Source organism: Anopheles coluzzii, chromosome 2, assembly GCF_943734685.1.
Source record: "Anopheles coluzzii chromosome 2, AcolN3, whole genome shotgun sequence".
Classification (NCBI taxonomy): Eukaryota; Metazoa; Arthropoda; class Insecta; order Diptera; family Culicidae; genus Anopheles; species Anopheles coluzzii.
Window position 1 is genome coordinate 31,145,987 of NC_064670.1, and position 21,861 is coordinate 31,167,847.

The window sequence follows — 21,861 nt, forward strand, 5'->3', positions numbered from 1 at the left end:
GTTGTTTATTGCCGACATGTGTTTTGTGGACCTGTAAAATTTGGAAGAGCAGGCACGGGTGAAACAGATTCGATACAAAAGTTGGTTGGTTTAATAGTGTTTTTTGTGTGTTTGAGTGGAACAATTGAAGCGAAGGGATCATGGCATCTTTGCGTGTAAAGTAAGTATGAAGAATGGGCGAGGGGTCGCTTCGCGTTCACGGGAAATGCTAATGTTGTTTTCGCCATCGTCTAGGAAACCGACCACCCGCAAGGGTAAAAAAGCGTTGGAGGAACGGGAACCAAAAACGATCGAAAATCTGAAGAAAACGCTCATCATGGAAGGCCGCAAGTGCTCGAACGAAATACGACAAGCGCTGAAGGATTTGAACCTGTTCAAGAAGCCCAACTCGCGCATGATGAGACGAAACAACGACGTTACCCCGTTCGAGGATGCTACACCACTGGAGCAGTAGGTTTTGTTGCATTGCATTTCAGTGTGTTGGTTGTGATAGAAATTAACGTTTGAATGCGTTCGATTTGCAGCCTGGCAAAGACAAACGACTGCCATCTGTTTCTGTTCGGCTCGACGTCGAAAAAGCGACCGAACAATCTGATCATGGGCCGCATCTACGAGGAGCAGGTACTGGACATGATCGAGGTCGGCATCGACCACTACACGGCGCTGGAAAAGTTCAAGACGGAGAAAATCTCCCAGTTCACCAAGCCCGTGATCGTGTTCAACGGCTACAAGTGGAAGCTGACGGAGGAGCTGCGCCGCATCAAGAATCTGCTGCTGGACATGTTCCGGATCGATCAGATCGAATCGATCCGTCTGCAGGGCATCGAGCATGTGCTGAGCTTCACGCTAACGGACGATCTCACCATTCTGGTGCGCTCGTATCGCATACAGCTGAAGAAGAGCGGCCAGCGGACGCCTCGGATCGAGCTGACCGAAATGGGCCCGTCGCTCGATCTGTCCATCCGCCGGACCAAGATCGCATCGGACAGCCTGTACAAGACGGCGATGAGACAGCCGGCCATTTTGAGGGTAACCAAGAGGAAGAACGTGACGCGCGACGAGCTGGGCAACGTGCACGGCAGGGTGCATGTTGGCAAGCAGGACATCAACGCACTGCAGACCAGAAAGATGAAGGGTTTGAGAAAGACGGCCGAGGAGAAACGGACGGAGAGGGCAAATAAGAAGAGTCGGCTTTCGGGCAGTGCGGACGCTTCGATGGACGAGGGTGCCGATGGGGACTCGAGCGGAGAGGCGAATGATGGTATGGATGCGGACAGTGGCGAAGAATGAATGGGTTTATTTGTTTGCAAATAAATGATTCCGTTTGTATTCCACTAATCTATTGCTTTATTTATACAAAAGTATTGGGGAGTCTATTGGGGTGTCTGTGAGCATCACATTTCCGCTATATTTTGTGTTCCATCTGGTGTTGTTGCTGCTCTCCGTTTTGTGGCTAAATTAATAGGTGAGTAAATAACAAGAGTTTTTTTTTTTAATATAAAAGTGTCTTAAATACCGAGAAATATATAATATTGTCATTTTTAATAAAATTAACGATATCAAGAAGGAAATAAAGCAACTAACTCATTAAAATCAAGATATTCGGTACTACAATATGCGAAGCGTTACGGTTACCGATAGTAACGGTTCGTGTAACACTACAAGTTTTACGCTGAAAGCTCATTGGCGAGCTTGCAAAGCTCAACACGTATGTTCCAATGAACAGCAAATGTTGTAAAAGCAATTTTATTTAATATTTACATATGGAGGTGGTTGGCTGCCATACAAAGGTATATTATTTTATTCAGGAGGGACGGCATTGCCGCAATGATTAAGGTATAAACAATATTAGGAACCAAAATATTAATAAAATAGTGCTTGTACATGGACTTACTTAGTGGTTTTGGTGTTGATTCATGATGATTCATGATGATGATTCATTTAATTGATGAATACTCGGTAGTGATAAGCATTGATAACTAGTTGATCATAGATATGGCACGTTAACAAGTTGCCAAAAAAACGAATTCAATTACTATTTCTGACACTAAAAACTATTTAATATATTATAAAAATATAAAAAATATTTTCGATCAATATTGACATCAACAAGAAGTCAATGCACTATTAAAAAAGAGTATAAATATTTTTATCATTGATCGCAAAACGATCGACGGCTGTAAACCGGTTGTAGCCCCGGCTCTGCTCAATGAAATCAGCTGATCCGAGTAATTGCCCGGTAATTGATCAGTGCGCGTGGCAAAAAAAAAACCGTAAACAATTTGTGACCATAAGTTCAACCGCCCATAACGAGCGCACCGAACGGTTGGCGCCTGCTCGAAAACCGGTTTGTGCGTCGGCAGCCTAAGTGCGGCGTAATGGCAGTACGACAAGTACCGTACTCATTGACAGAGACGTTTTTTTGCTATTTATTTTGGTAATTCGCCGCAGGTAGACACTACGCGAGACAGTGTGGCTAGACGTGGTTTGCCACCGAGGTGGGTCGTTTTTTTTTCGATGCACGTTGGATGACGAAGGGGGAGCAGCAAGGGGAGCATTTTCATTCATACCCGAGTCGAAGAAGGTGTGCGATCAGAAACAAATGCTCGTGGGAATGCTGGGCATGTATTTTCTATTCTTGATGGTCATCGCCGTAAACAATGCAATGGCGCTTCTGTTCTGCCAAATTCCACCTTCAAATTTGGGACAGGCTTTTTACCCTGAAAAGCTAAGTTATTCGCTGCAGTGACCTTTACGGGAAAGGAAGTCATCAAGCATGCATTAATGTGCAGGTTTTGGAGATGCCTTAAAGACCGTTACGAATTGGATTGTGCGACGCTACTCTTTGATGATCTTCCTCAGTTGTAGATAACAAACGGAAGAACATCATCCACCAGCTGAATGTGTGTTCCAATCAATAGGTTTTACCTTGCACAAACCTTTACGAGCAGACCTTTATATTTATCTAATAACACGAAAGTCTTCGAAGGTCACACCAGATTGAGGGGCTCGCTTCTCTCTTTCCAACTCATACTAACAGCTTTGGTTTTTAACAGTAAAATCTATTTTGTTTGTGATATGTTGATCGCCACTTGATCTTCGTACTAGTGACGCACCGCTGACCGTGTGTTGTTGCTGTGCCCAATCTAGCAGTCACCGCATTTCGCCTGCGTGTCTTTGCTGGCGTAAGGTAGCTGGAGCGCTTTTGCGCAACACTCGTCGCGTTCCATCTCGCTCGTTCCTTTCGTTCGGAGGGGGGGTTTTAGCTTTAGGGCGCAACCCGGGCGATTACGTTACATTCGGAGGAGACATTCGAATTCCGCGCGGACCGACCGGGTGGCTGCTGCGTACGGCCGAACCGACGCGAACGAAAACGAGTCTTTTGTCTTTCCGTGTCATTGCTGCTGCTGCTGCTGCTGCGACGGTATAAATTCATCATTTTGGGGGGTTTTAGCTTTTGCGGCTGTATCTGTGCAGTCGTATTTATTTTGACGGGAGATAGACTATTTTCGTGTTTGTGTGTGTGTGTGTGTGTGTGTTTGCGTTCGTCATGGCTGACAGCATGCCACACTAGAAGGTCGTCGTAGAGCGAGCTTTTAGGTCAGCTGGTTGAGTGAGAAAGTGGCTGATGGCGGATGCGTTGAAACATGAAAACCAAATTGCTGACAGAGCCGTTTGCTACGAACCAGTCTATTGATTGTTTATTTATAAAAAGCTCTTTTATTCTTAAATACAATTCCCAACTCATTCTGCCCCCACTTCCCTCCCCATTTCCAGCTTACCATCGGGCGGGCTGCACCGTAAGCCGTATTGCCCCGAAAATGGAAAACACACAAAAACACAACAGCATTACAGGGTTTCCCACGATAGATTGGTTGGTTCCCACGATTTATTGGTGCGTTCCCACGATTTTTTGGTCATTTCCCATAATTTTTTGGTAGCAACCCACGATTTATTGGTCGGTTCCCAAATATTATTGGTCGGTTCCCAAATATTATTGGTCGTTTCCCAAATATTATTGGTCGGTTCCCAAATATAATATAATATAATACCGACCAATAATATTTGGGAAACGACCAATAATATTTGGGAACCGACCAATAATATTTGGGAACCGACCAATAAATCGTGGGTTGCTACCAAAAAATTATGGGAAATGACCAAAAAATCGTGGGAACGCACCAATAAATCGTGGGAACCAACCAATCTATCGTGGGAAACCCTGTATAAAAACGCCCGATCACTTGAGATTAATTTGGAGCGCCTTGATGGTGCCAGAGCATTCTGGGTGTGTGTGTTTTTATTTTTGCTCGTCCGTTGGATCGCGTTGAGTTTTTTTCCGCTCTGTTTTGCACCAACACCAGCATCCGGTTGTGAAATCGAATTTCACAAGATTACCCTGTGAAGATTGGCCCGGTGGAGATGGCGCACGCGGGCTTCTTTATCTGCTTTTGGTCGTTTCCTGCTCGGGAACCTCCTTCAGGTGCCCGATCGGTGCCGTAATGTGCGTGCCATCTCCTGTTGTGACAAAATGATGCGAAACAGGTATAAGAATTATGGGCGAGTAAATGATGGCGCGAGCCCTTAGCCGGCACTTACCGTATTTTTCCAACGTGCGGCGCACCAGCTCCTTGGACGGTTCCTTCAAATCGTACGCCCAGCCAATCTTGGCGAACACGTCTAGCCAGAATGTGGTCACATTAACCGAGTAATGGCCCATCTCGGCTGCCTTGTAGTCCCACGGGAACACGTGATGGTAGTTGTGCCATCCTTCGCCCATCGACACGATCGATACGGCACGGTTTTCGGCCGGTCGGATGCGACTGCGGGGTCGTAATAATAGCGCGTCGCGTTAATGGCAAATTAAGTTAAGTGATCATAATGAAACAATCCCGGCAACCCTGCAACACCTACCTATCGTACGGTTTGTTGCCGTAGATGTGGGCCGCACTGTTCACCAGCCAGGTGAAGTTGAGCGTCAGCACGTACCGCAGCAGACAGTTGGCCAGGAAGGATAGGTAGAGCGGTTCGCCCAGGAACAGCCAGGGCACCATGGACGGCACCAGGAACGTGAACAGGATCTTCAGCGCCATAAAGTAGCGCTGGTGGAACTGGATCACCGGGTCGGCCAGCACGTCCGACATATCGATCAGCCGGCCCTTCTTGATGCACTCCGGATGCTTGCGGATCAGCAGCCAGCCGACGTGGGCGTAGAAGAAGCCCCGGTTCGAGTTGTGCGGGTCGGCATCCGTCTCCGAGTACTTGTGGTGGATGCGATGGTCCCGCACCCAGTCGAACAGGCTGTTCTGGCCGGACAGACAGTAGCAGCACATCAGGATGATGCGCAGCGGCAGCTTCGCCTTGTACGCTCGGTGCGTCCAGAGCCGGTGGGCGCCGGCCGTAACGCCGAACCCGGCACAGCCGCCGACGAAGAAACCTGTGCGTCACAAAACGGGGGTGCGTAATCGTGTTAGAGCGCGTGTGAAGAGTGAGAGTGGAAATTTATCGAAAAGAAGAAAACGACTTTAAAAAAACGGCTATTAAGTGTGACATGGTTTGAGGCGACCAATATTGCCACACCCCGCAGCCGGGTGAGCCGGGTGTCCGAAAATCATGCAACTTTCAAAGGATGCAGCAGCGTAACGGTACAGTTACGGCAATATGCACGCATCAATCAACGTCTCTATGCACCGGATGCAGCGCAACCACGTGTCATCCGAGCTCTCAGGGGCGGTATGACGCACCATCTTTGAAGGGGAAGCATTGGAATGGGACTTTCCTCTGCAAACGCTGTCGCCACGACAGATCGCCACGGATCGATTGCGTTTTCCGCAACCTCGCGCGTGACCTCGAAATCTTCACCAAAACCCACTAGAGCCAGTTTTTGTTTTTGGGTACTTTTCCGGTGGAATGTTTATTTCGTGTCGCTACCTTCCACGCTGACACGCTGCGACCCTGTTCTTGGCGTGTTTGTTTAACCACTTTAACGGAGAAAATGTATGCTCCAATTCTTCACCACCAACCAAAGTTTGGCAGCTAGCAGGGCAGGTACTAACGACACTTTAATAGCTTAAAATCTGCGCGCTTTTATTGTGACGCAAGTTTGCTTCTCGAAGAAACCTGTTTTTTGTTTAGCTCAGGCTCAGCCAAAATGCTGCGCGATCGAACGCGTTTGATGTGCGCTCTGGGTGAAATCAACAACTGCGCGCAGCAGCAGCAGCAGCAAGAAACGTCTGGGAGTTGGTAACAGAATTTGAAATTATAATGAACCTTTGCGATGGAGCTGAACATTGAGCGTTGTGGTGAATCGTTTTTGATGCGGCATCTTCCTGGCTTCGAACGGGCCAGGAAAGTTGGAGCGATATGAGACATTTTGCGCGAGTGGAGAAACTTCTATCGCAGATGGGTTTCAAATCTCACCCCCATTAGCATAGCAGATTCTTCCGTTAGGGTGATAAGCCCGGCCAAGAGAAAGAGCTGTGCGAGCAGCTCACAAATACTAATGGAGGAGTTGGTCGTTCATCGGTCTGCTTCGTTTGCAGGGGACGATTTTGTTTTTGGAAGCATCTATTTAGGAAAACGGTTTCCTGTGGCGCAGTGTAACCTGCCCGTAGATGTGTGAAGGTTACAAACGGGTCTATGCTATGCCGTGAACCAATCACCTATCCTCTTCCGACTGCGACAATCAAATGACCGAATGAATTCGGTCTGCAGTGACCCTGGCGATACAAGCTTCCGCGTGTATCGAACAAGGGTTCGTCGCTTGTTTTATCGCTCATGTTATTTGTTTTTCTAACGCGTGCATCTTAGCGCGCGCTTCTAAGTGAGGGGAGAAGCTTCTAGAAACCGGATTCGGACGCTAAACTGAAAAACGGAAACACTTACCCCACAACCACGTCGTCAGCGTCGAGTACCAGACGTATTTGAAGAACATTATGACCGTGGTCAGATGTAGCCCACCGATCATGAGCACGTTCTTCCACTTGATCTCGGCATCGAACTTCAGCCCGAGATGGTCCGCAATCCACTGCTGCAGGGCTCGGCCGAACCGGCTCTGCTGCCATTTGTTGTAATGATGCAGATAGTCGTCCAGATCCTTGCTGGTGAGCTCCTTGCTGTCGCCCATGTCCTTGCCGTGCGAGTTGTTGTTCAAATCGTTGCCCGCGTCCGGTTTCGGTGCGTTAGTCACGTTAACATCCTGCGCGGCCAGGACCGTCCCGGGGACGGTTTCGGTTGTGGTTGCGACCGTCATTGTGCCCACCACACAACAATTGCACCACGGGTATAAAGTTCGCCTAGAAGTCCCGTCACACCAAAACCGCTCTACACTTCGCTTCACGATCACGAGCACAAGCGCAGCAGCTCGAAGCAAACACTTCGTACAACAGTTCACACCACACTAGACTGTTTGCCACAGGTCTCGAAACCCCTGGAGGCAAGAATTCTTGCTATTCCGGTATATGATGACACGCGCGCACGCACACACACAGACACAGACTGTCACTTTGGGCAGACGCTCAGGTTAATGATCACATTTGCCGTTTCGCGAAGAATTTGGGAAAAAACAACCCGGAGATCCAGTCATGGGTCCTTCGGGCGGACCAGTGGGCGAACGATCTCACACGATCAGACTGGTTAATCGTTGTCCTCGGGTGGTGGTGGTGCTGTTTTTAACGCTCTAGCTTCTGCGTTTGATGGTTCGGGATATTAGCACGTGCAGAAATTTTGGATAGTTCAACCGTCTGCCACCGACCGTCTACCATCGACGTCTTTGGTTTGTGGGCCACCTGGTCTGCGCCTCTTATATATAACATTTTTCGGGTGAGAACCCAAACCCGAACGCGCACGGGCCCACAAAACTGACGCACCAACACAGCGTTCGGTACGGGCACACACACACACACACACACACACACACACTTCACACGGTGGCGGCTTGGTTTTGCGTCACTGTTGGTGCGCATCTTGGGCTGCTTGGAGTTGCAGACCCCAACGCCCGGTGAGAGGAAAGAGCTTTTGTTTTTTTTTTAGTTTTGTAAAAGTGTATCTGTTTAGCGTCATTTCTTTCCGTGCCAGGCCACTCAGCGAAACAAAGTCACCCAGCAGCTACTAACGTTTGGTGGCTAATGCAGTGAGAGCCTAAGCGGTGGGGAGCAGATCTGTTTTTGGGGGGGTTTTGTCAAACGTGTGCGCGTTGCCGAAAAATGGGAACTCATTCAATCATTGGGGTGGACGGAGGAAGGACGGATTGTTCCATGATAAGCTGCTTAGATAATAGTAATTCCAAACAACCGTGACGGGTGTCACGGTGGAAGGGTACGACGCTTGGCCAAACTGACTCGAATGTTGTTTTGCGATGCATTCGTTGCTCGCAAGCGAAGTAAAACCAAACCAGACCAAAATACTGCACAAAATAGGTTGATAGGTTAGGCAATAATGCGACGCGACAGCTCGTGTGGCGAGAAATTCGTTATAAAGAAGGAGACGTTTATTACAAAGTAATGTATTTAAAAAAAACACAGAACAGAACCTGACAGCTTTTGCTTTCTGTTTGAGAGGGAGTAAAGGCAGAGAACTTTGGCGAAACGATGCACACGGATGGTCAGCCCTAGGAGTCGGCCGGTGCTGGAACTTCCTCCATGTGCCCGATCCGGGCAGTAATGTGTGTGCCGTCGCCTAGTGGAATAAAGCAAAAACACATCGAGCAAGTATTAGCTATTGCGCTGACCCGACGCTGACCCCCCAAAACAGCCGCGTGATCTTACCGTACTTCTCGATCGTCCTTCGCACCAGATCCTTGGACGGTTCCTTCAAATCGTACGCCCAGCCAATCTTGGCGAACACGTCCAGCCAGAACGTGGTCACGTTGACCGAGTAGTTGCCCAGCTCGGCTGCCTTGTAGTCCCACGGGAACACGTGATGGTAGTTGTGCCATCCTTCGCCCATAGCCACCACGGAAACGGCACGGTTTTCCGCCGGATTGATGCGCCTGGCGAAGTGGACAGTGTAACAGTGCGGGGAGGGAGGAAGGGGAAAGGGAGGCATTAGAATGTTGGTGGGCCGTTTGGCACTGGCGGGCTGGGCTGTTATTCGCTACTTACTTATCGTAAGGATGGTTACCGTACAGGTGGGCGGCGCTATTGACCAGCCAGGTAAAGTTCAGACTGAGCACGTACCGCACGAAACACTGGCTGAAGAAGGACATCAGGAACGTTTCGCCGAAGAAGTACCACGGTATGAACGTCGGCAGGATAAAGCAGAACAGCAGCTTCATCAGCACAAAGTTTCTGCAAAGAACAGAACGCAGATTGGTGGAAAAGCGCAGAGAGCGAGCGTGAGTTATTGTGATGCGAAATGTATGCAAATATGGCCGAAAGCACCAACCGGTTCCATTAGCAAACGACCGCTTGGGGTGGATGCTTGTTTACAGTCGTTTTCTATTTATAAACTTTGCATGCTATTCAATAATTTAATAATTTTCGCAACGAAAAGATAGGATGCAGTGTTGAATATTTTAATATAAAATTTACACCTAAACTACCAACTGCATTGAGGCTCGATTACGCCTGCCCTGGCTCCGACAAGGTCCTGTGCAGTAGGCAGACACATCTCTCCTTCATTTGATTAGTGCATTCCACGCATGCAAACAAGATTAGTCTATCCAACCGAGACGGTGTACAATTCGCACCTTTGGAAGATGTCACGGGGCTAATGGTGCAAGGTAGTGGAGATTGTGCAATGCAAATCTGGTGTCAGCAGGCACCATGTAGGCTCCCGTACGAGTCCGAGTGTTATCATTAGAAACGGGGCCAGGGGGATGCGTACGTTTGTTCATCTTCGTGACCTTGCGTGAGCGAGCAGAGAGAAGCATTGCTTTCGCTCGAGTCAAGAAGTGATACTGACGCGAATGGTTGTGTAAAACAAAACAAAGCAACGTTTTGTCAGTGTTGCAAGGGGTGTTCGAAGTGTGGCGAGTGGGAGAGGAAACTGTTTGCCGAAGATGCCGGTGAGGCGTAGGGGGCTGAGAGAATGTTAGGGCGTGCAAATGTGCATCAAACCGATCGAAGTCGTGGGCAGGTGAGGATTGGGTAGAGAGCCAACGACGATCGTTCGTGGCCGTTTCGCTTTGACTTTTTTGACGCGCAAACGGGGGTCCATATTGTCAATAAAGGGGTGGGTTTTCTTCGGCCGGTTGGAAGGTTGCTCGATCGATCGGTTGCCATTGTTCAAGGGTGTCAAATGTGAATTAGCGGAGAGACTATTGAGGACAGTTACGAAATAAGTTTGATTGAAGAGAAACAAAGTTACTGAATTAGAACAAAACTAAAGCTCTTCAAAAAGCAGAATGAACGAAATCATTACCAATAATTTAATTAGAAACTTGCAACTGCTAAATTTTAATAGGAATACTCGCAAAACTAGCTGTACCTGCTCGCGACGCTATGTATTAATAATTACGCTGGATTTCTCACGGGATATGCAACCCGCAGTACACGGGAAGGGGAAACGTTATTGCTTGACGCGGGAAAAGACAAAAAAAAGAGTGTGAAGTGCAACGACGGACGTCAGTCGCCACCATAATAACGAAGCCATTATTCCCGATTGTTTAACGATCATTGGTGCACAGTAGGAACGGGTCAATGCGTTCCGTGGACAAATTTAAAAAGTTGTTATTAGTTTAAAAAAGATATTTTTACATTTTAAAAATGACCTTGGTTTCCTTTTATTTTTTTAAATTTTACTTTAAAAGTATAAATTAAATATTTTCTTTTCTTGGTGCACTACACCTTCATGGTTTAGTGCAGGTAAATTAATCAATTCTCACATGCTTTAGTGTGAAATCGATTTGACCGCGCTTGTAACAAATCAATTACTTCACCTGCTAATTGAACAGGTCATTAAAATCCATTTTACCCGTTCCCCTGCAAATTGTGCCCGAGCGACCGAGCACAATGTCACGGCTAATTGCCTTGTATTGGCAGTCCGTACCGTGCCGTTAAAGTGCATTGAAGCGCACCGCCGTGAACGTGCCCGCGACTGTACAAACGATTGCATACCCGGTAGGCGCATACTGGTAGGCGCTGCGGCACACCGGTCGGTTCGTTCGAACTAGAAAAAGGAACATAAAACACACACACACACACACACACACACACACACACACATATATACAAAAAACACTTACTTGTGGTGGAACTGCACGACCGGATCGCTCACGATGTCGGACATATCGATCAGCCGGCCCTTCTTGATGCACTCCGGATGCTTGCGCAGCATCAGCCAGCCGACGTGCGCGTACAGGAAGCCCCGGTTCGCGTTGTGTGGATCACCGTTCGTTTCCGAGTACTTGTGGTGGATGCGATGGTCCCGCACCCAGTCGTAGATCGTGTTCTGGCCGGCAATCGAGTAGCAGCACATCAGGATGATGCGCAGCGGCAGCTTCGCCTTGTACGACCGGTGGCACCAGAGGCGGTGTACGCCGCCCGTCACCCCGAACCCGGCACAGCCGCCGACGAAGAAACCTGCAGTTGGCAAACGAGCGGTGGAAGAAAAGAAAAGCGAAATGGGAGTGAGCAATCGGGGGCACGTTTGCGGTTCGGAAATTCCACCATTCGGGAACACGGGAGAGGAAAAGTACTGCGCGAGCGCGCGCGCTGCGGTGGTCGATGACGTGAACGAGACAAACGTACGCGTCGCCTTGCGTCGGTTTCTCCTGCCGTCCGATCTTGCTCCCCCTCACCCGGGGCGACCATTCATTGATGAGTGATGGTGTTGCATACCGTCGTGGGGTTACGTTATAGGCGAAGCTCTTTGCTGTTTGCGACTACTTACTCTGTTTTTTTGGCAACCCCAACATATTGCAAACGATTTCTTAATCGAACGCTATTTTTCTTTTTCGGCGCTCAAAGATCGGTCAAAAATTGCAACGCGCTACCACTCGAAGGTTGGAAGCGAGCCTGGCACACACAGCGATGGTCATCAGCGCCCGGTTCATCGCTCGGCTCAATTGTTGCCTAGCCACCGCTGACCGCCCCACCTGCTTGCGTAGGGGATGTTTTGTTTGCGCTGCGCATACTTTATCTGATTTTCTTGCATCCTTCGATCAACGCGCGTATGCCATGATGCTTGTTACCATACACACTACACCCCGCGCGCGAGAGCTCACGAAAAACTCACGAAATAATCGATGAGTCTCGTATGGCTCGCACGGGCAAGGAAAGGGGCCAAGCTTTCGATTTCATTTGCGTTTTTCACCCGACGAGATGATTTATGTCGTGTGACGAAATTCGATCAGCTGTTGCGTTACGTTAGTGCCCTAGCCTGACTGTGTTTCATGTTTAATTTGCCGCAAACAGCCGAAACTCCCGGGCAGGCCCGAACAAAAAAGGAAAAAAAAACATACAAACGAGTTTTGTTATGATAGGGCAGAGCTTTTCGTGTGTGCTAGGCGAGCGTAGGGTGATATTGAAACGGCCCCGAATGTTTGATATTTGGTGCATTAACAACAGCAGCAGCGATTGGTTAGGGTAGGTTGGCTTTTTTTCAGGTATGCTCAGGTATGCGATTATTATGATTATATGCATGTATGATGATCCTCGTTAAGGGTGTAGCTTTTTTTTCATTCGTTAAGGACAAGTTTTTTGAAGGAAATTAAGTGTCATAAATTTACTACCCTTCGAACGCCATCACGTGCAAGGGTGCGGTGTACATGGCCAAACTGGTTTTGCTGGTTGCGCTGTTAGGAGTAGCATCCCACCACTAGCTAGGTCGCTAGCATCTTCACGCCCAAAATGCCAGATGCCCTTCGCGTTCAGGCGAAGATAACGGTCGTATCCGTACCCCTCAAAAAATTCCACGTTTCACCGTCCTTGTGCCGTTTCTTGTGTTTTGTTTGGTGTCCACTCTCCTCGCCATCGGATAACCTGTGATGCAAACACGATCGATTACGCTTAGTAGGAAGGTGTTTGAAACTGGCACGTCACACACTACCACACTGTCGATTCGTTGGCAGTGACACATTTCGGGCTGATTTTCAGGAAACGAATCTTAACGTTTATGTAAATTTGCTTTTTTTATTGTTGTTCACTCTTGTATACACCCACTTCATCCAGTAGCTCAGGGGGCAAACAGCTAGGATTGAAAACGTGTTCCGTTGAGGTTTAGGAATTTTCCCAAAATCACAAATTTTGGAAAATGTATCAGGTACTATGCGTTTTACAGTCAGCTCGTTTTGCCAAACTCGATCGAAGAGGAACGGTAGCAGCATTTGCCTAGATACAACGATTGCCTTAAAGTATGTTGAGCGTACAGTGTGTGCAAAGCGTTCTAAAACATCTAAAACTGGGTAAGAAACCCAGTGTGCTAAGTCAATCGCTTAACAAATGCTTCGATCATTCCCCCGATTGGTTTGAGAGAAACTTTCTGAGTTTTGTGCAAAACTTTCAAAACACCGAGCTAATATGCTAATATAAGTACTTAAGGTTGCGCTATCAGCCACCAGACGAATCGTAGGCTGTGCGTTATCCTCGCGATTGTGTAATTTGGCAGCGCAGGACGTTGGACTACCGATAAACAATTAAAATGTGCAAAACATATGCAGCATTTGGTTCTTTTTTGTTGCCTCTGCCCCCTCCAATGGCTGCCGCAAACAAATACAACGTCTCATATTTTCAAAGATGATGCAACTCGAGCTAACCGGGACGCACGATGACGTCAAAAGGATATATTTGGTATCGTTTTTTTTTAATATTTCGAATGAATTATTTTCACAGCCAATCCACTGTGGCTGAATAGCTTTTGCAACGCTTCAATAGTCACAGAGCATTTCGTTTTGAATCGGCCTTGCCCGATCAGCAAAGAAAGGAACTGTGTCGTCCCACTGGTAAATCGTGCCAAACCCGCCGAATCTGTAAACTAAACATCGCTCATCACTTTCAATTTGCGGCGCTTTCGATTGCAGCAGAGTACAGCGATGATTAATTATCTATTTGATGACCTTTCCTTTCGTTGGGTTTTCTTTCAATCCCACCAACGTCAAATCACGCCGGTGCAATCTGACTGACAAAGTCATGCCTGCGCAGGTTGCACGTTTGAAGGTTGCAGCTAACAATTCTCATTGCGATGAATGGAATCCAATTTTGTGCTGTGTTGTAGCATGTAACTTTCTATTTTATATGCAACGGATTGGGATTTGTGCTATTTGTGCTACAGGCCACAACACGAGACAATAGTTGCTGCTTCTAAGTGAGCCAAAAACACGTTTCGCTACCTTCGGATACGTGGCACTGGCTGGGGCGAAACCGTTTGACAGTTACGGTGGACAATTATTTTTGCATGGCTGCGAATTTGATACGAATTAGGAGCGTGCTTTCGGGTATCCTGATGGACCGGTTTGCGCGAGCAAGTCTCGAACACGGAGTGGACAGGTTTTGGGTACTTTAAGCGGAGGGATTTGCACAGCAGGAAGCGTATGTGTTTGGCAGTTGTATAGGATTTCTAATATATTATAGTGAACGTAACTCGTATGCCGATCGTAAGATACAGGGTTTCCCACGACTTATTGGATGGTTCTCATCAATTTTTGGTGGGTTCCCATCAATTTCTGGTGCGTTCCCACGATTTTTGGCCGTTTTCCAGAATATTTTGGTCCAATTGTATTGATATCCAATCGGAAAATACCAATAAATTATGGCAACGAACCAACAATCTATGAGATACGATAAAAAAATCGCGAGAACGCACCAAAAAATCACGGGAACTGACCAATAAATCGTGGGAAACCCTGTAATGCAAGTGTTAGATTTCTGCAAATCTAAAATGCCCATCAACAATTCCTGCCTTTCTTTCGGGTTTGCCGTTTGCCACAACCCGTCCAACCCCCCTCCCCATTAGGCACCAACGCGTGCAGCGCTATCGATATTCGTTCGACTTACCCCAGAGATAGGTGATCGGTGTGGCCTGCCAGACGTAGTGCAGAAAGGACCACACCGCAATCACGTGAAAGATCCCGATCATGAACACATTGTTCCACTTGACTTCGTCTTCGAACTCGTAGCCGAGGTACCGCTTCACCAGGTCGGAGAGCGTGCGGCCCCAGGCCGACTGCTGCCAACGGTTGTAGTGCTTGAGATAGCTGTCGATATCCTTGTCGCTTACGGTACGATCGTCCTCCATCTCGTTGTTGTTCGTGTCCGGGACGGTGGAGCTGGCTGCAGCGGCCGCAGCCGCCGCCGCCGCTTGCTGTGATTGACCATTCGGGCCGGGTTTCATGTACTGGGCCGAATTGCCGGCGATGAACTGTAGCGTGCTGGTAATGCCCACCGTCATGTTGCCCAATTAATCACAGCGCTTACACCGTTTCTTTTTTTTTTCTGGCCCCACTAGACAAACTCTACATACGAGCTTGCACACACACACACACACGTATCGATACACAAACACACAGAGATACACGAGCACTACACACTCGCGGGATGTAATACACTTCACTGTTTGGCAACTGTTTCGCTTAAGTATTTCGAGATCTTGCAAGACCCTTTTTGCTGTTGGCCCGTTACGATTCGAAAAAGCGTTTGAACTTTCTCTTTCCACCAGACCACCGAAACTGCCACTGCGGGAAAGAAACAATCGATTTCTTGCAGCTTACACAACACACTCCCGAATACCGCAGGCCCGCGGTAACCCTCCCCAAGAAACCCACCGGGAGTAGGGTAGCTGTGTATGAAGGAAGTGTAGGATGTGCCCGGCGTAGATGTACCGACCGATTTGAACAGGCGGATTAGGAGAAGCGCACACGCTCCGTGCTGTTGTCTGCTTGTCTCGCGATACGATGACAGACAGAGGCGTAGTGCTCCGTGTCCCGATGGCTTTATATCGTTTTCGGTTTCAATCATGCCCTGTCTCGCGCTCTGTCTCTATCGCTCTCCTCAGTGCTCTTGTGGAGTGTGTTAGTGGATGGAATCGAGACAAAAAACATCCACCCCAATACTCTGGTGGATCGTGACGTCGTGCACAGGACGATTGTCGGAACGGTGAAGGGATGCAGGGGCAGATCGAGTGCTGGAAGAGTTTGGAAGCTCATGCGCTGGAGGGAGAAATGCAGAGGGAAGCTGAATAGAAAAAAAAACAGATGTGGCAGAGAGTCGTGGAATGGTGTGATCGATGGAACGGATGTTTGTTGCCCTGAGTACTGTACTGGCTGAGAGTGTACTTAGTACTTAGGCGGACTAACAAAAGTCCCCTAGCATTATCGTACCTAGAATCAGCTCCCGAAACATAAACAGTTCCGCGCAGGGACGCTGGAGAAGCGAGATCGCTAAACAAATTAACTATCACTAGCCCACAAAACCAACAAATCTTACCGCAATCGTACGAAGATGGGTTGCCGCACGAGCTATTGCCGTGCCCGTGCTAGGGGGAAACCGGTCGGCTAGGTTAAACCATCAATTGTCATCAATTAGTAAAAGCATCTGGGCGGACGGGTGTGATTTGCACCTGCACCGGGATGGGGCGGTGAGCGATGGTGGAACCTTTTTGCTGTCGATGAGTTGGCGATCGATTGCGAAAAGTTGGCACAATAAACCAGCGCGCGGCGCACTTCCTGCGACGATCCGAACTGCTTGCCGGTGCAATAAAGGGAAACTTTCCTTACCTTAGCACAATCGATACGCTGCACTGTTAATGGATGTTGTGTTCTGTCCCCTTGAAGTTGGACGGTTTGGTGAAGATCGATTGTCAAGGGCCTCCTTGCCGACACGTGCTGGCTGTGTGCTGCTTTATGGCGCTATAAACGGTACGCACGGTGGACACCCCCCCCGGTTGGAGCAGGCACATTGCACAACTTGAAACAATAGTCAAACAACAGGCTTGTTTTTCACCTCCATTTCACCTGCTGGCCAATGCCAGCTTCGGGGGGATGATTAATGAGAGGTTTATGTGGCTGTGTGTGTGTGTGGGTCTACATCCCAGCAACAAACGATCTACATCCAATCGTAAAACTGCTTCGATCGGTATTATTAATATGAGATTTCGGATACTGCATTGCCCTCCGGAGGTTGTGAAGGGGCTCCCAGGCATTGTGTTGGACGCAGAATGAAACCAATTTTCATTAGCTTCACCAACACACGTTAGGTGTGGTGGTAGTGATCGTTTCGTTTTTCGAAAAATTGTTTAGAGTTAGCATTGCCCAATAACTCGCAAAGCAAACGGGTTCTGGTAAAAACTTAAACCAGCTGCGAATTTTATTTTTAGGTTCCGAAGGTCATTGGCCAAAATTCTGGCACGCCATACATAGCATTCGCTGTCGCTGGTGGAGTGTGAAAACGTATCCCATTATCGATAGATTCTATTATCATGCCATTCGAAGACAGAAGTTATAATTATAAGAACAAGTCAGGTTCGTCAGTTAATGCAAATAATGAGATAAACACTTTTTTCAAATGCATTTTTCTAATGCATGCAAACGTCTGAAGTTATTGTTCAAATGTTCTGCAAAAATATGTCAAATAATTTGCCAAATATATCGCCACAGCAGCGCCGCAACTGTTTTGACTTTCAAATGGCGGAAATCGACGAGACAGATCGTACGCGGGCCAGATTCGTTAGCAACAGCCGTGAGCGGTAAGCGGTTGTGTTTACCGATGTGGCCACTAACGACTAACCCACCCGACAGCGATATTGGATTCAACTTTACGATAGCTTTAGTTAACGCTTGCCAAAAACTCAAGGTTAGTACGGCAAAACGAATACAAGCGAGGCATAGTTAGCGCTTCCGCCTCTTAGACATATGTCCGTCCGGTTACGTATATCGGACTATGGGAGTATGGACACACTCGTGGTAAGGCCTGAAGGTAGCATTCGGACCAGCTGGATGCGTGCAGAGTTGCTCTCGGTGAAAGGTGTCCCTCGTGCGAACCTGCGCGTAGCAAAGATCGCTCCAGCGAACGTTTATGATTAGCACCGCGCGATCTAATCGTCGTCGATCGGCTAGCGTCAGTTTCAATGCATTGCAGTTTATGTCTGTTGTGGTTTTAGGTTTGGGTATTAAAACCTGCTTTAAGGGCTTTGGAGCCGTTTTGAAATTTGGGTATGGTTTATGGTCATTTAAATATATGCCAACATGATCATTGACCGAACTTGTGTTGGACCTAGACGATGGATTCAGCGAGAAGGCTAGACCCACCAAAATTGGTACATCGTTTGCATATGAACTTGATCGACTTGGGGATAGTATTAATTATAATTATTTGCATCTTGTGAAAGAGCCGTTGGCAAAGCGGTGTTGATTGAACATGCGTTTTTTTATGATTGAAGCTGTAATTTAAACATTTTATGGTATTTGTTAACATGTGTTTTTACACATCTTAAAGCAAATTATTATTCATTTAATTATAGATGAGGGTCTTTTTTGCAGAAGATTTGTCGAATGAATTTATGATAAAATATCTGTCGTCAGCAGTCTATCGAAATCTCTTTTGTTTGTGTGGTCCTATTTTTAGTTAGCGTATTTTTTGCAATCATTTCTTTTTTTCAGTTTCCCAATTGTAGCAATACAAATAAATTGTGCAAAAGGTATCAGACATTCGTTTGAATATTTATAAGAAGCAAGCTTAGATAAATATGTTCCAAGGACGAAGATTGGTAGAAATAGTTTCTTCAATGCTTGTTATCTGAATGTTTCGGTTACTTTATTTCAGTTCTGAAATTGTTTATCAAAATATTGCTGATAAGGTAATCTTAATATTGCATATATGCTCGGTAAGTAGTGACTATGATTTTAATTATTGCTCTAGTACACACATCTATAGCGCGAAATACGAATCTTCATATTATAGTGTTACAAGGAGCCTCCACTTTTCTTATGCTACAGGTCAAAACTATCAACCTGCAATATTCTTACTAAATAGTTCGTTGCTGATTCATCTCGACCATTTACAACCATTACAAGGATTAATTTATTAAAAAGCAATTGGATTGGTAAGTACACCATCATGAGATTCCTTTAAAATATTCTAGATAACGCTTGCTTTTTGATGTTTTTTTTACTTTTTGCTTAGCAAAAGAAAGTATAATTGGAAGATCTATTGTTGTAGATACAGTGCAAAGTAAGTAAAAGAGTTGAAAAACAATGAGGTTTACAATAGAGAAAAGCTAGATGTCACATAACACACTAATAAAAACTGTTCACGAAAATTTCCTTCAATTTTCCCTGTTCAAGAACGCCTGGGGAAGGATGTGGTAATTTTCCACCATTCCATCATCAGCGCTCCGGTTTAGTGAGTTTTAGCTGCGAGTATGAACTCTGCGAAAACCGTCCCCCCTCCACTTTCCCTGTTTTATGCAAACCCCTCACACTCTAGCACCGTGCGATGATAAGAGCTCAACGTTTTGTTTTATTTAATTCGTAGCCATCCATCGCGGCAAATGATGCGCAAAGCTTTGGCGTTTATTGTACCCTTGCTACTCCCGATGCTAATTTTCACACCACACACGCAGTCCGGCCCGTCTCGGCCCGGTGGAGATCGCGTCGGCCGACACATCCATCAGCAGTCGATCGCGTCGCACGAAACGCGTGTCGAATTTTGGACGCAACTGATCGCGTACATGGACTGTTCGCACGTGGTCCTGCTGGACAGCTTCGAGTTCTTCGGTACGTCACATCGACTACAAAAAATAAACGCTCCAACTGCTTGCTAATGATAAATGCTACTTTCAATCGTTCTTTGCGGGGGTAAAATAAATGATTCGTTGCTATCTCAATCCACACCACCCCCCAACAGCCAACCGGCCAACGTTTGCCCGGGAGCTGTTTGCTCGGCTGAACGACGCTGGCATACGGGTGTCCGTCCAGCGTCGACTGCGGGAGGTGAGGCGGCTTCCACCGGTGACGCACCGGCTGGCTATTATCGTCCCGATCGTGATGAATCCATCATCGCCGTTCAACGCCGAGCTGGACACATTTATCGAACAGGTACGTGTATCCGTCTGTTTGTACTGGATTAATGGATTTCCCCGCGCACGTACAAGCCAAACAAGGCGGGGGGCGAGATAGTATACACCAATAACGCTCCACTTTTCCCTTTCCCTGCCACGTCTTTGCCCTTCACGCACACTTTCCAGATCGCGCAGGAGTCAAACTTCGTTGAGTTCTATCGGTGGCTGTTTGTGTTTCGGGCCTCGCATAAGAAAAGCGTTTGGCGTGCCCTTCAGCAGCTACCGATACGAGCGGACTCACACGCGTACGCTGTGATCGTGGCTCCCACTGCCAATACCGTTCCCTTTGACGACCGAATTCACCTTGAGCGGAAGATGATGCCACTGGAGCGGTTTGTGCGGCGCATGCAAATGCTGCCGCCTCACCACCCGGAAGCAGCGACTCGAACTTCGGCAATACTGACGATGCCCGGCCACACGACCGCTGCCGGGTGGGTGGCGGTGTGGCAGCTGTACCGGCTTCACACGCGCATGAAAACGATCGATGTTGCGATCGAGCTGCTCGGTAGGTATCTGGTAGGTGCTGCGTAAAACTCTCCAAAACTGCTTGCGCTAAGTTTAAGAGCGACCAAATTGTCCGACCAAACTCCGCCTGCATCATTGCGTGGCTAATCGGGGCCGAGGGAATTAGTGTGGCCGCGTAGCTAACTTGCATGAAGGTGAGCCGGTAGGGGTACGATCGTGCAACCGTCGATCGAACGGCCGTTTGAATTGTCTTTCCATTGTTGACCATCACAAATGTGTGTTGGTGCGTTCGTACTGGCTGTGTGCGTAAGAGCCGGAGAAAAAAAAGGAACAACAACTCTTTAGCATGGGCGTAGGTTTTGTAACACATTATGAGGCGGAAGATCCACCGCCAGCAATGCCCGCAGCGTTAGATTTAGGTTTTTGGGCACCTGCGCTGTGCACAGGGCTGACATTTTGTTTATGGCCAACTTGTAACGAGCTTGGGTGTAGGGATTTAAAAATCTCAAAACCCCCAACAGCCCTACGCTGGGTCGTGGTTGTTTTTTTTTTATTGCCACCACTGGTGTCCTGTTTAAACCAGTAGTGAGCATCTCATTAGATGTAGTAACTGACGCGCCTGACGTAATATGGTACCGAGCGTCTTCTCCGACCAAAAAATGAGGTCCCTCCCTCCCATACAGCAGGCGTAATGAATGCTTTACGCTCTCTCCCGCACAGTGTACCTAGCTTGCGCGAAGCGGACAATTTTTTTTTATTAGCCAGTGCCTCGAGGAACACCGCTTCGTTTCGGTGCAGACTGAAGCCAAAACCGGGGCCCACCCCGCGACCCACTGAACTCTTCGGCGGCAAAGTTCAACAAAGGATAATCGCGATGCGCGATGTGCCTGTGGCTAAAAGCGTTTTTACGCGTCGCGTATTCTTCGCCATTGCACAACCGGCCGAACAGCTCTAATGGTGAGTGCTGGCATGTACTCGGGGCATTTGTTTGTGCCTTAACTGTGTACTCCCTCTACTCCAGGTGGTAAAGAGTAAAGCGATTCTGCGGTACTTGCGGTAGACATTAGTGATGGGCATTTTTGGACGAATCGGGTGGAACAGCTCCGATTCAGAATTGTTAAAGCTGCTCGTAAAAATTCCTATGAACGATACTCTACACATTAGGTTTTGAATTTCGCTCCAAATGTCGTTCATACGTTCCAAGAAACCATCGCTTCAAAAAGCATTTCCTATTAACGACACTTTTTTTGGAACCTTTCCCATCACTACTAGACATAATTCAGCCGCGCCCCGAATGAAAGGAATAGATTATTCGGTGCTGTTAGTGGTGGCGGTGAATGTCTCGTAAAACTTTCGCTTGAAAGAGTGAGAAGATGAATAGAGAGGTTTAGCATTAGGATAAGC

The 21,861-nt window shown here is 47.5% G+C and overlaps 3 protein-coding genes across 3 annotated transcripts; 1 reads left to right on the forward strand and 2 right to left on the reverse strand.

Annotated features, from left to right (window-relative positions):
• The first annotated feature begins 17 nt into the window (after positions 1 to 17).
• LOC120953855 (ribosome production factor 2 homolog) lies at positions 18 to 1,338 on the forward strand. Its single transcript, XM_040374169.2, has 3 exons — positions 18 to 160; positions 235 to 450; positions 525 to 1,338. The coding sequence occupies exons 1-3, from the start codon at positions 141 to 143 to the stop codon at positions 1,288 to 1,290; spliced, it is 1,002 nt and encodes a 333-aa protein (XP_040230103.2). The 5' UTR covers positions 18 to 140; the 3' UTR covers positions 1,291 to 1,338.
• Positions 1,339 to 4,229: 2,891 nt separating this feature from the next.
• LOC120950423 (stearoyl-CoA desaturase 5-like) lies at positions 4,230 to 7,799 on the reverse strand. The gene is made up of 4 exons (XM_040368423.2): positions 6,886 to 7,799; positions 4,915 to 5,437; positions 4,600 to 4,823; positions 4,230 to 4,518 (listed from the first exon to the last, which is right to left on the reverse strand). The coding sequence occupies exons 1-4, from the start codon at positions 7,250 to 7,252 to the stop codon at positions 4,442 to 4,444; spliced, it is 1,191 nt and encodes a 396-aa protein (XP_040224357.2). The 5' UTR covers positions 7,253 to 7,799; the 3' UTR covers positions 4,230 to 4,441.
• Positions 7,800 to 8,466: 667 nt separating this feature from the next.
• Positions 8,467 to 15,855, reverse strand: LOC120950422 (stearoyl-CoA desaturase 5-like). Its single transcript, XM_040368422.2, has 5 exons — positions 14,934 to 15,855; positions 11,186 to 11,522; positions 9,102 to 9,287; positions 8,766 to 8,989; positions 8,467 to 8,676 (listed from the first exon to the last, which is right to left on the reverse strand). The coding sequence occupies exons 1-5, from the start codon at positions 15,325 to 15,327 to the stop codon at positions 8,609 to 8,611; spliced, it is 1,209 nt and encodes a 402-aa protein (XP_040224356.1). The 5' UTR covers positions 15,328 to 15,855; the 3' UTR covers positions 8,467 to 8,608.
• Between the last annotated feature and the right edge of the window lie 6,006 nt (positions 15,856 to 21,861).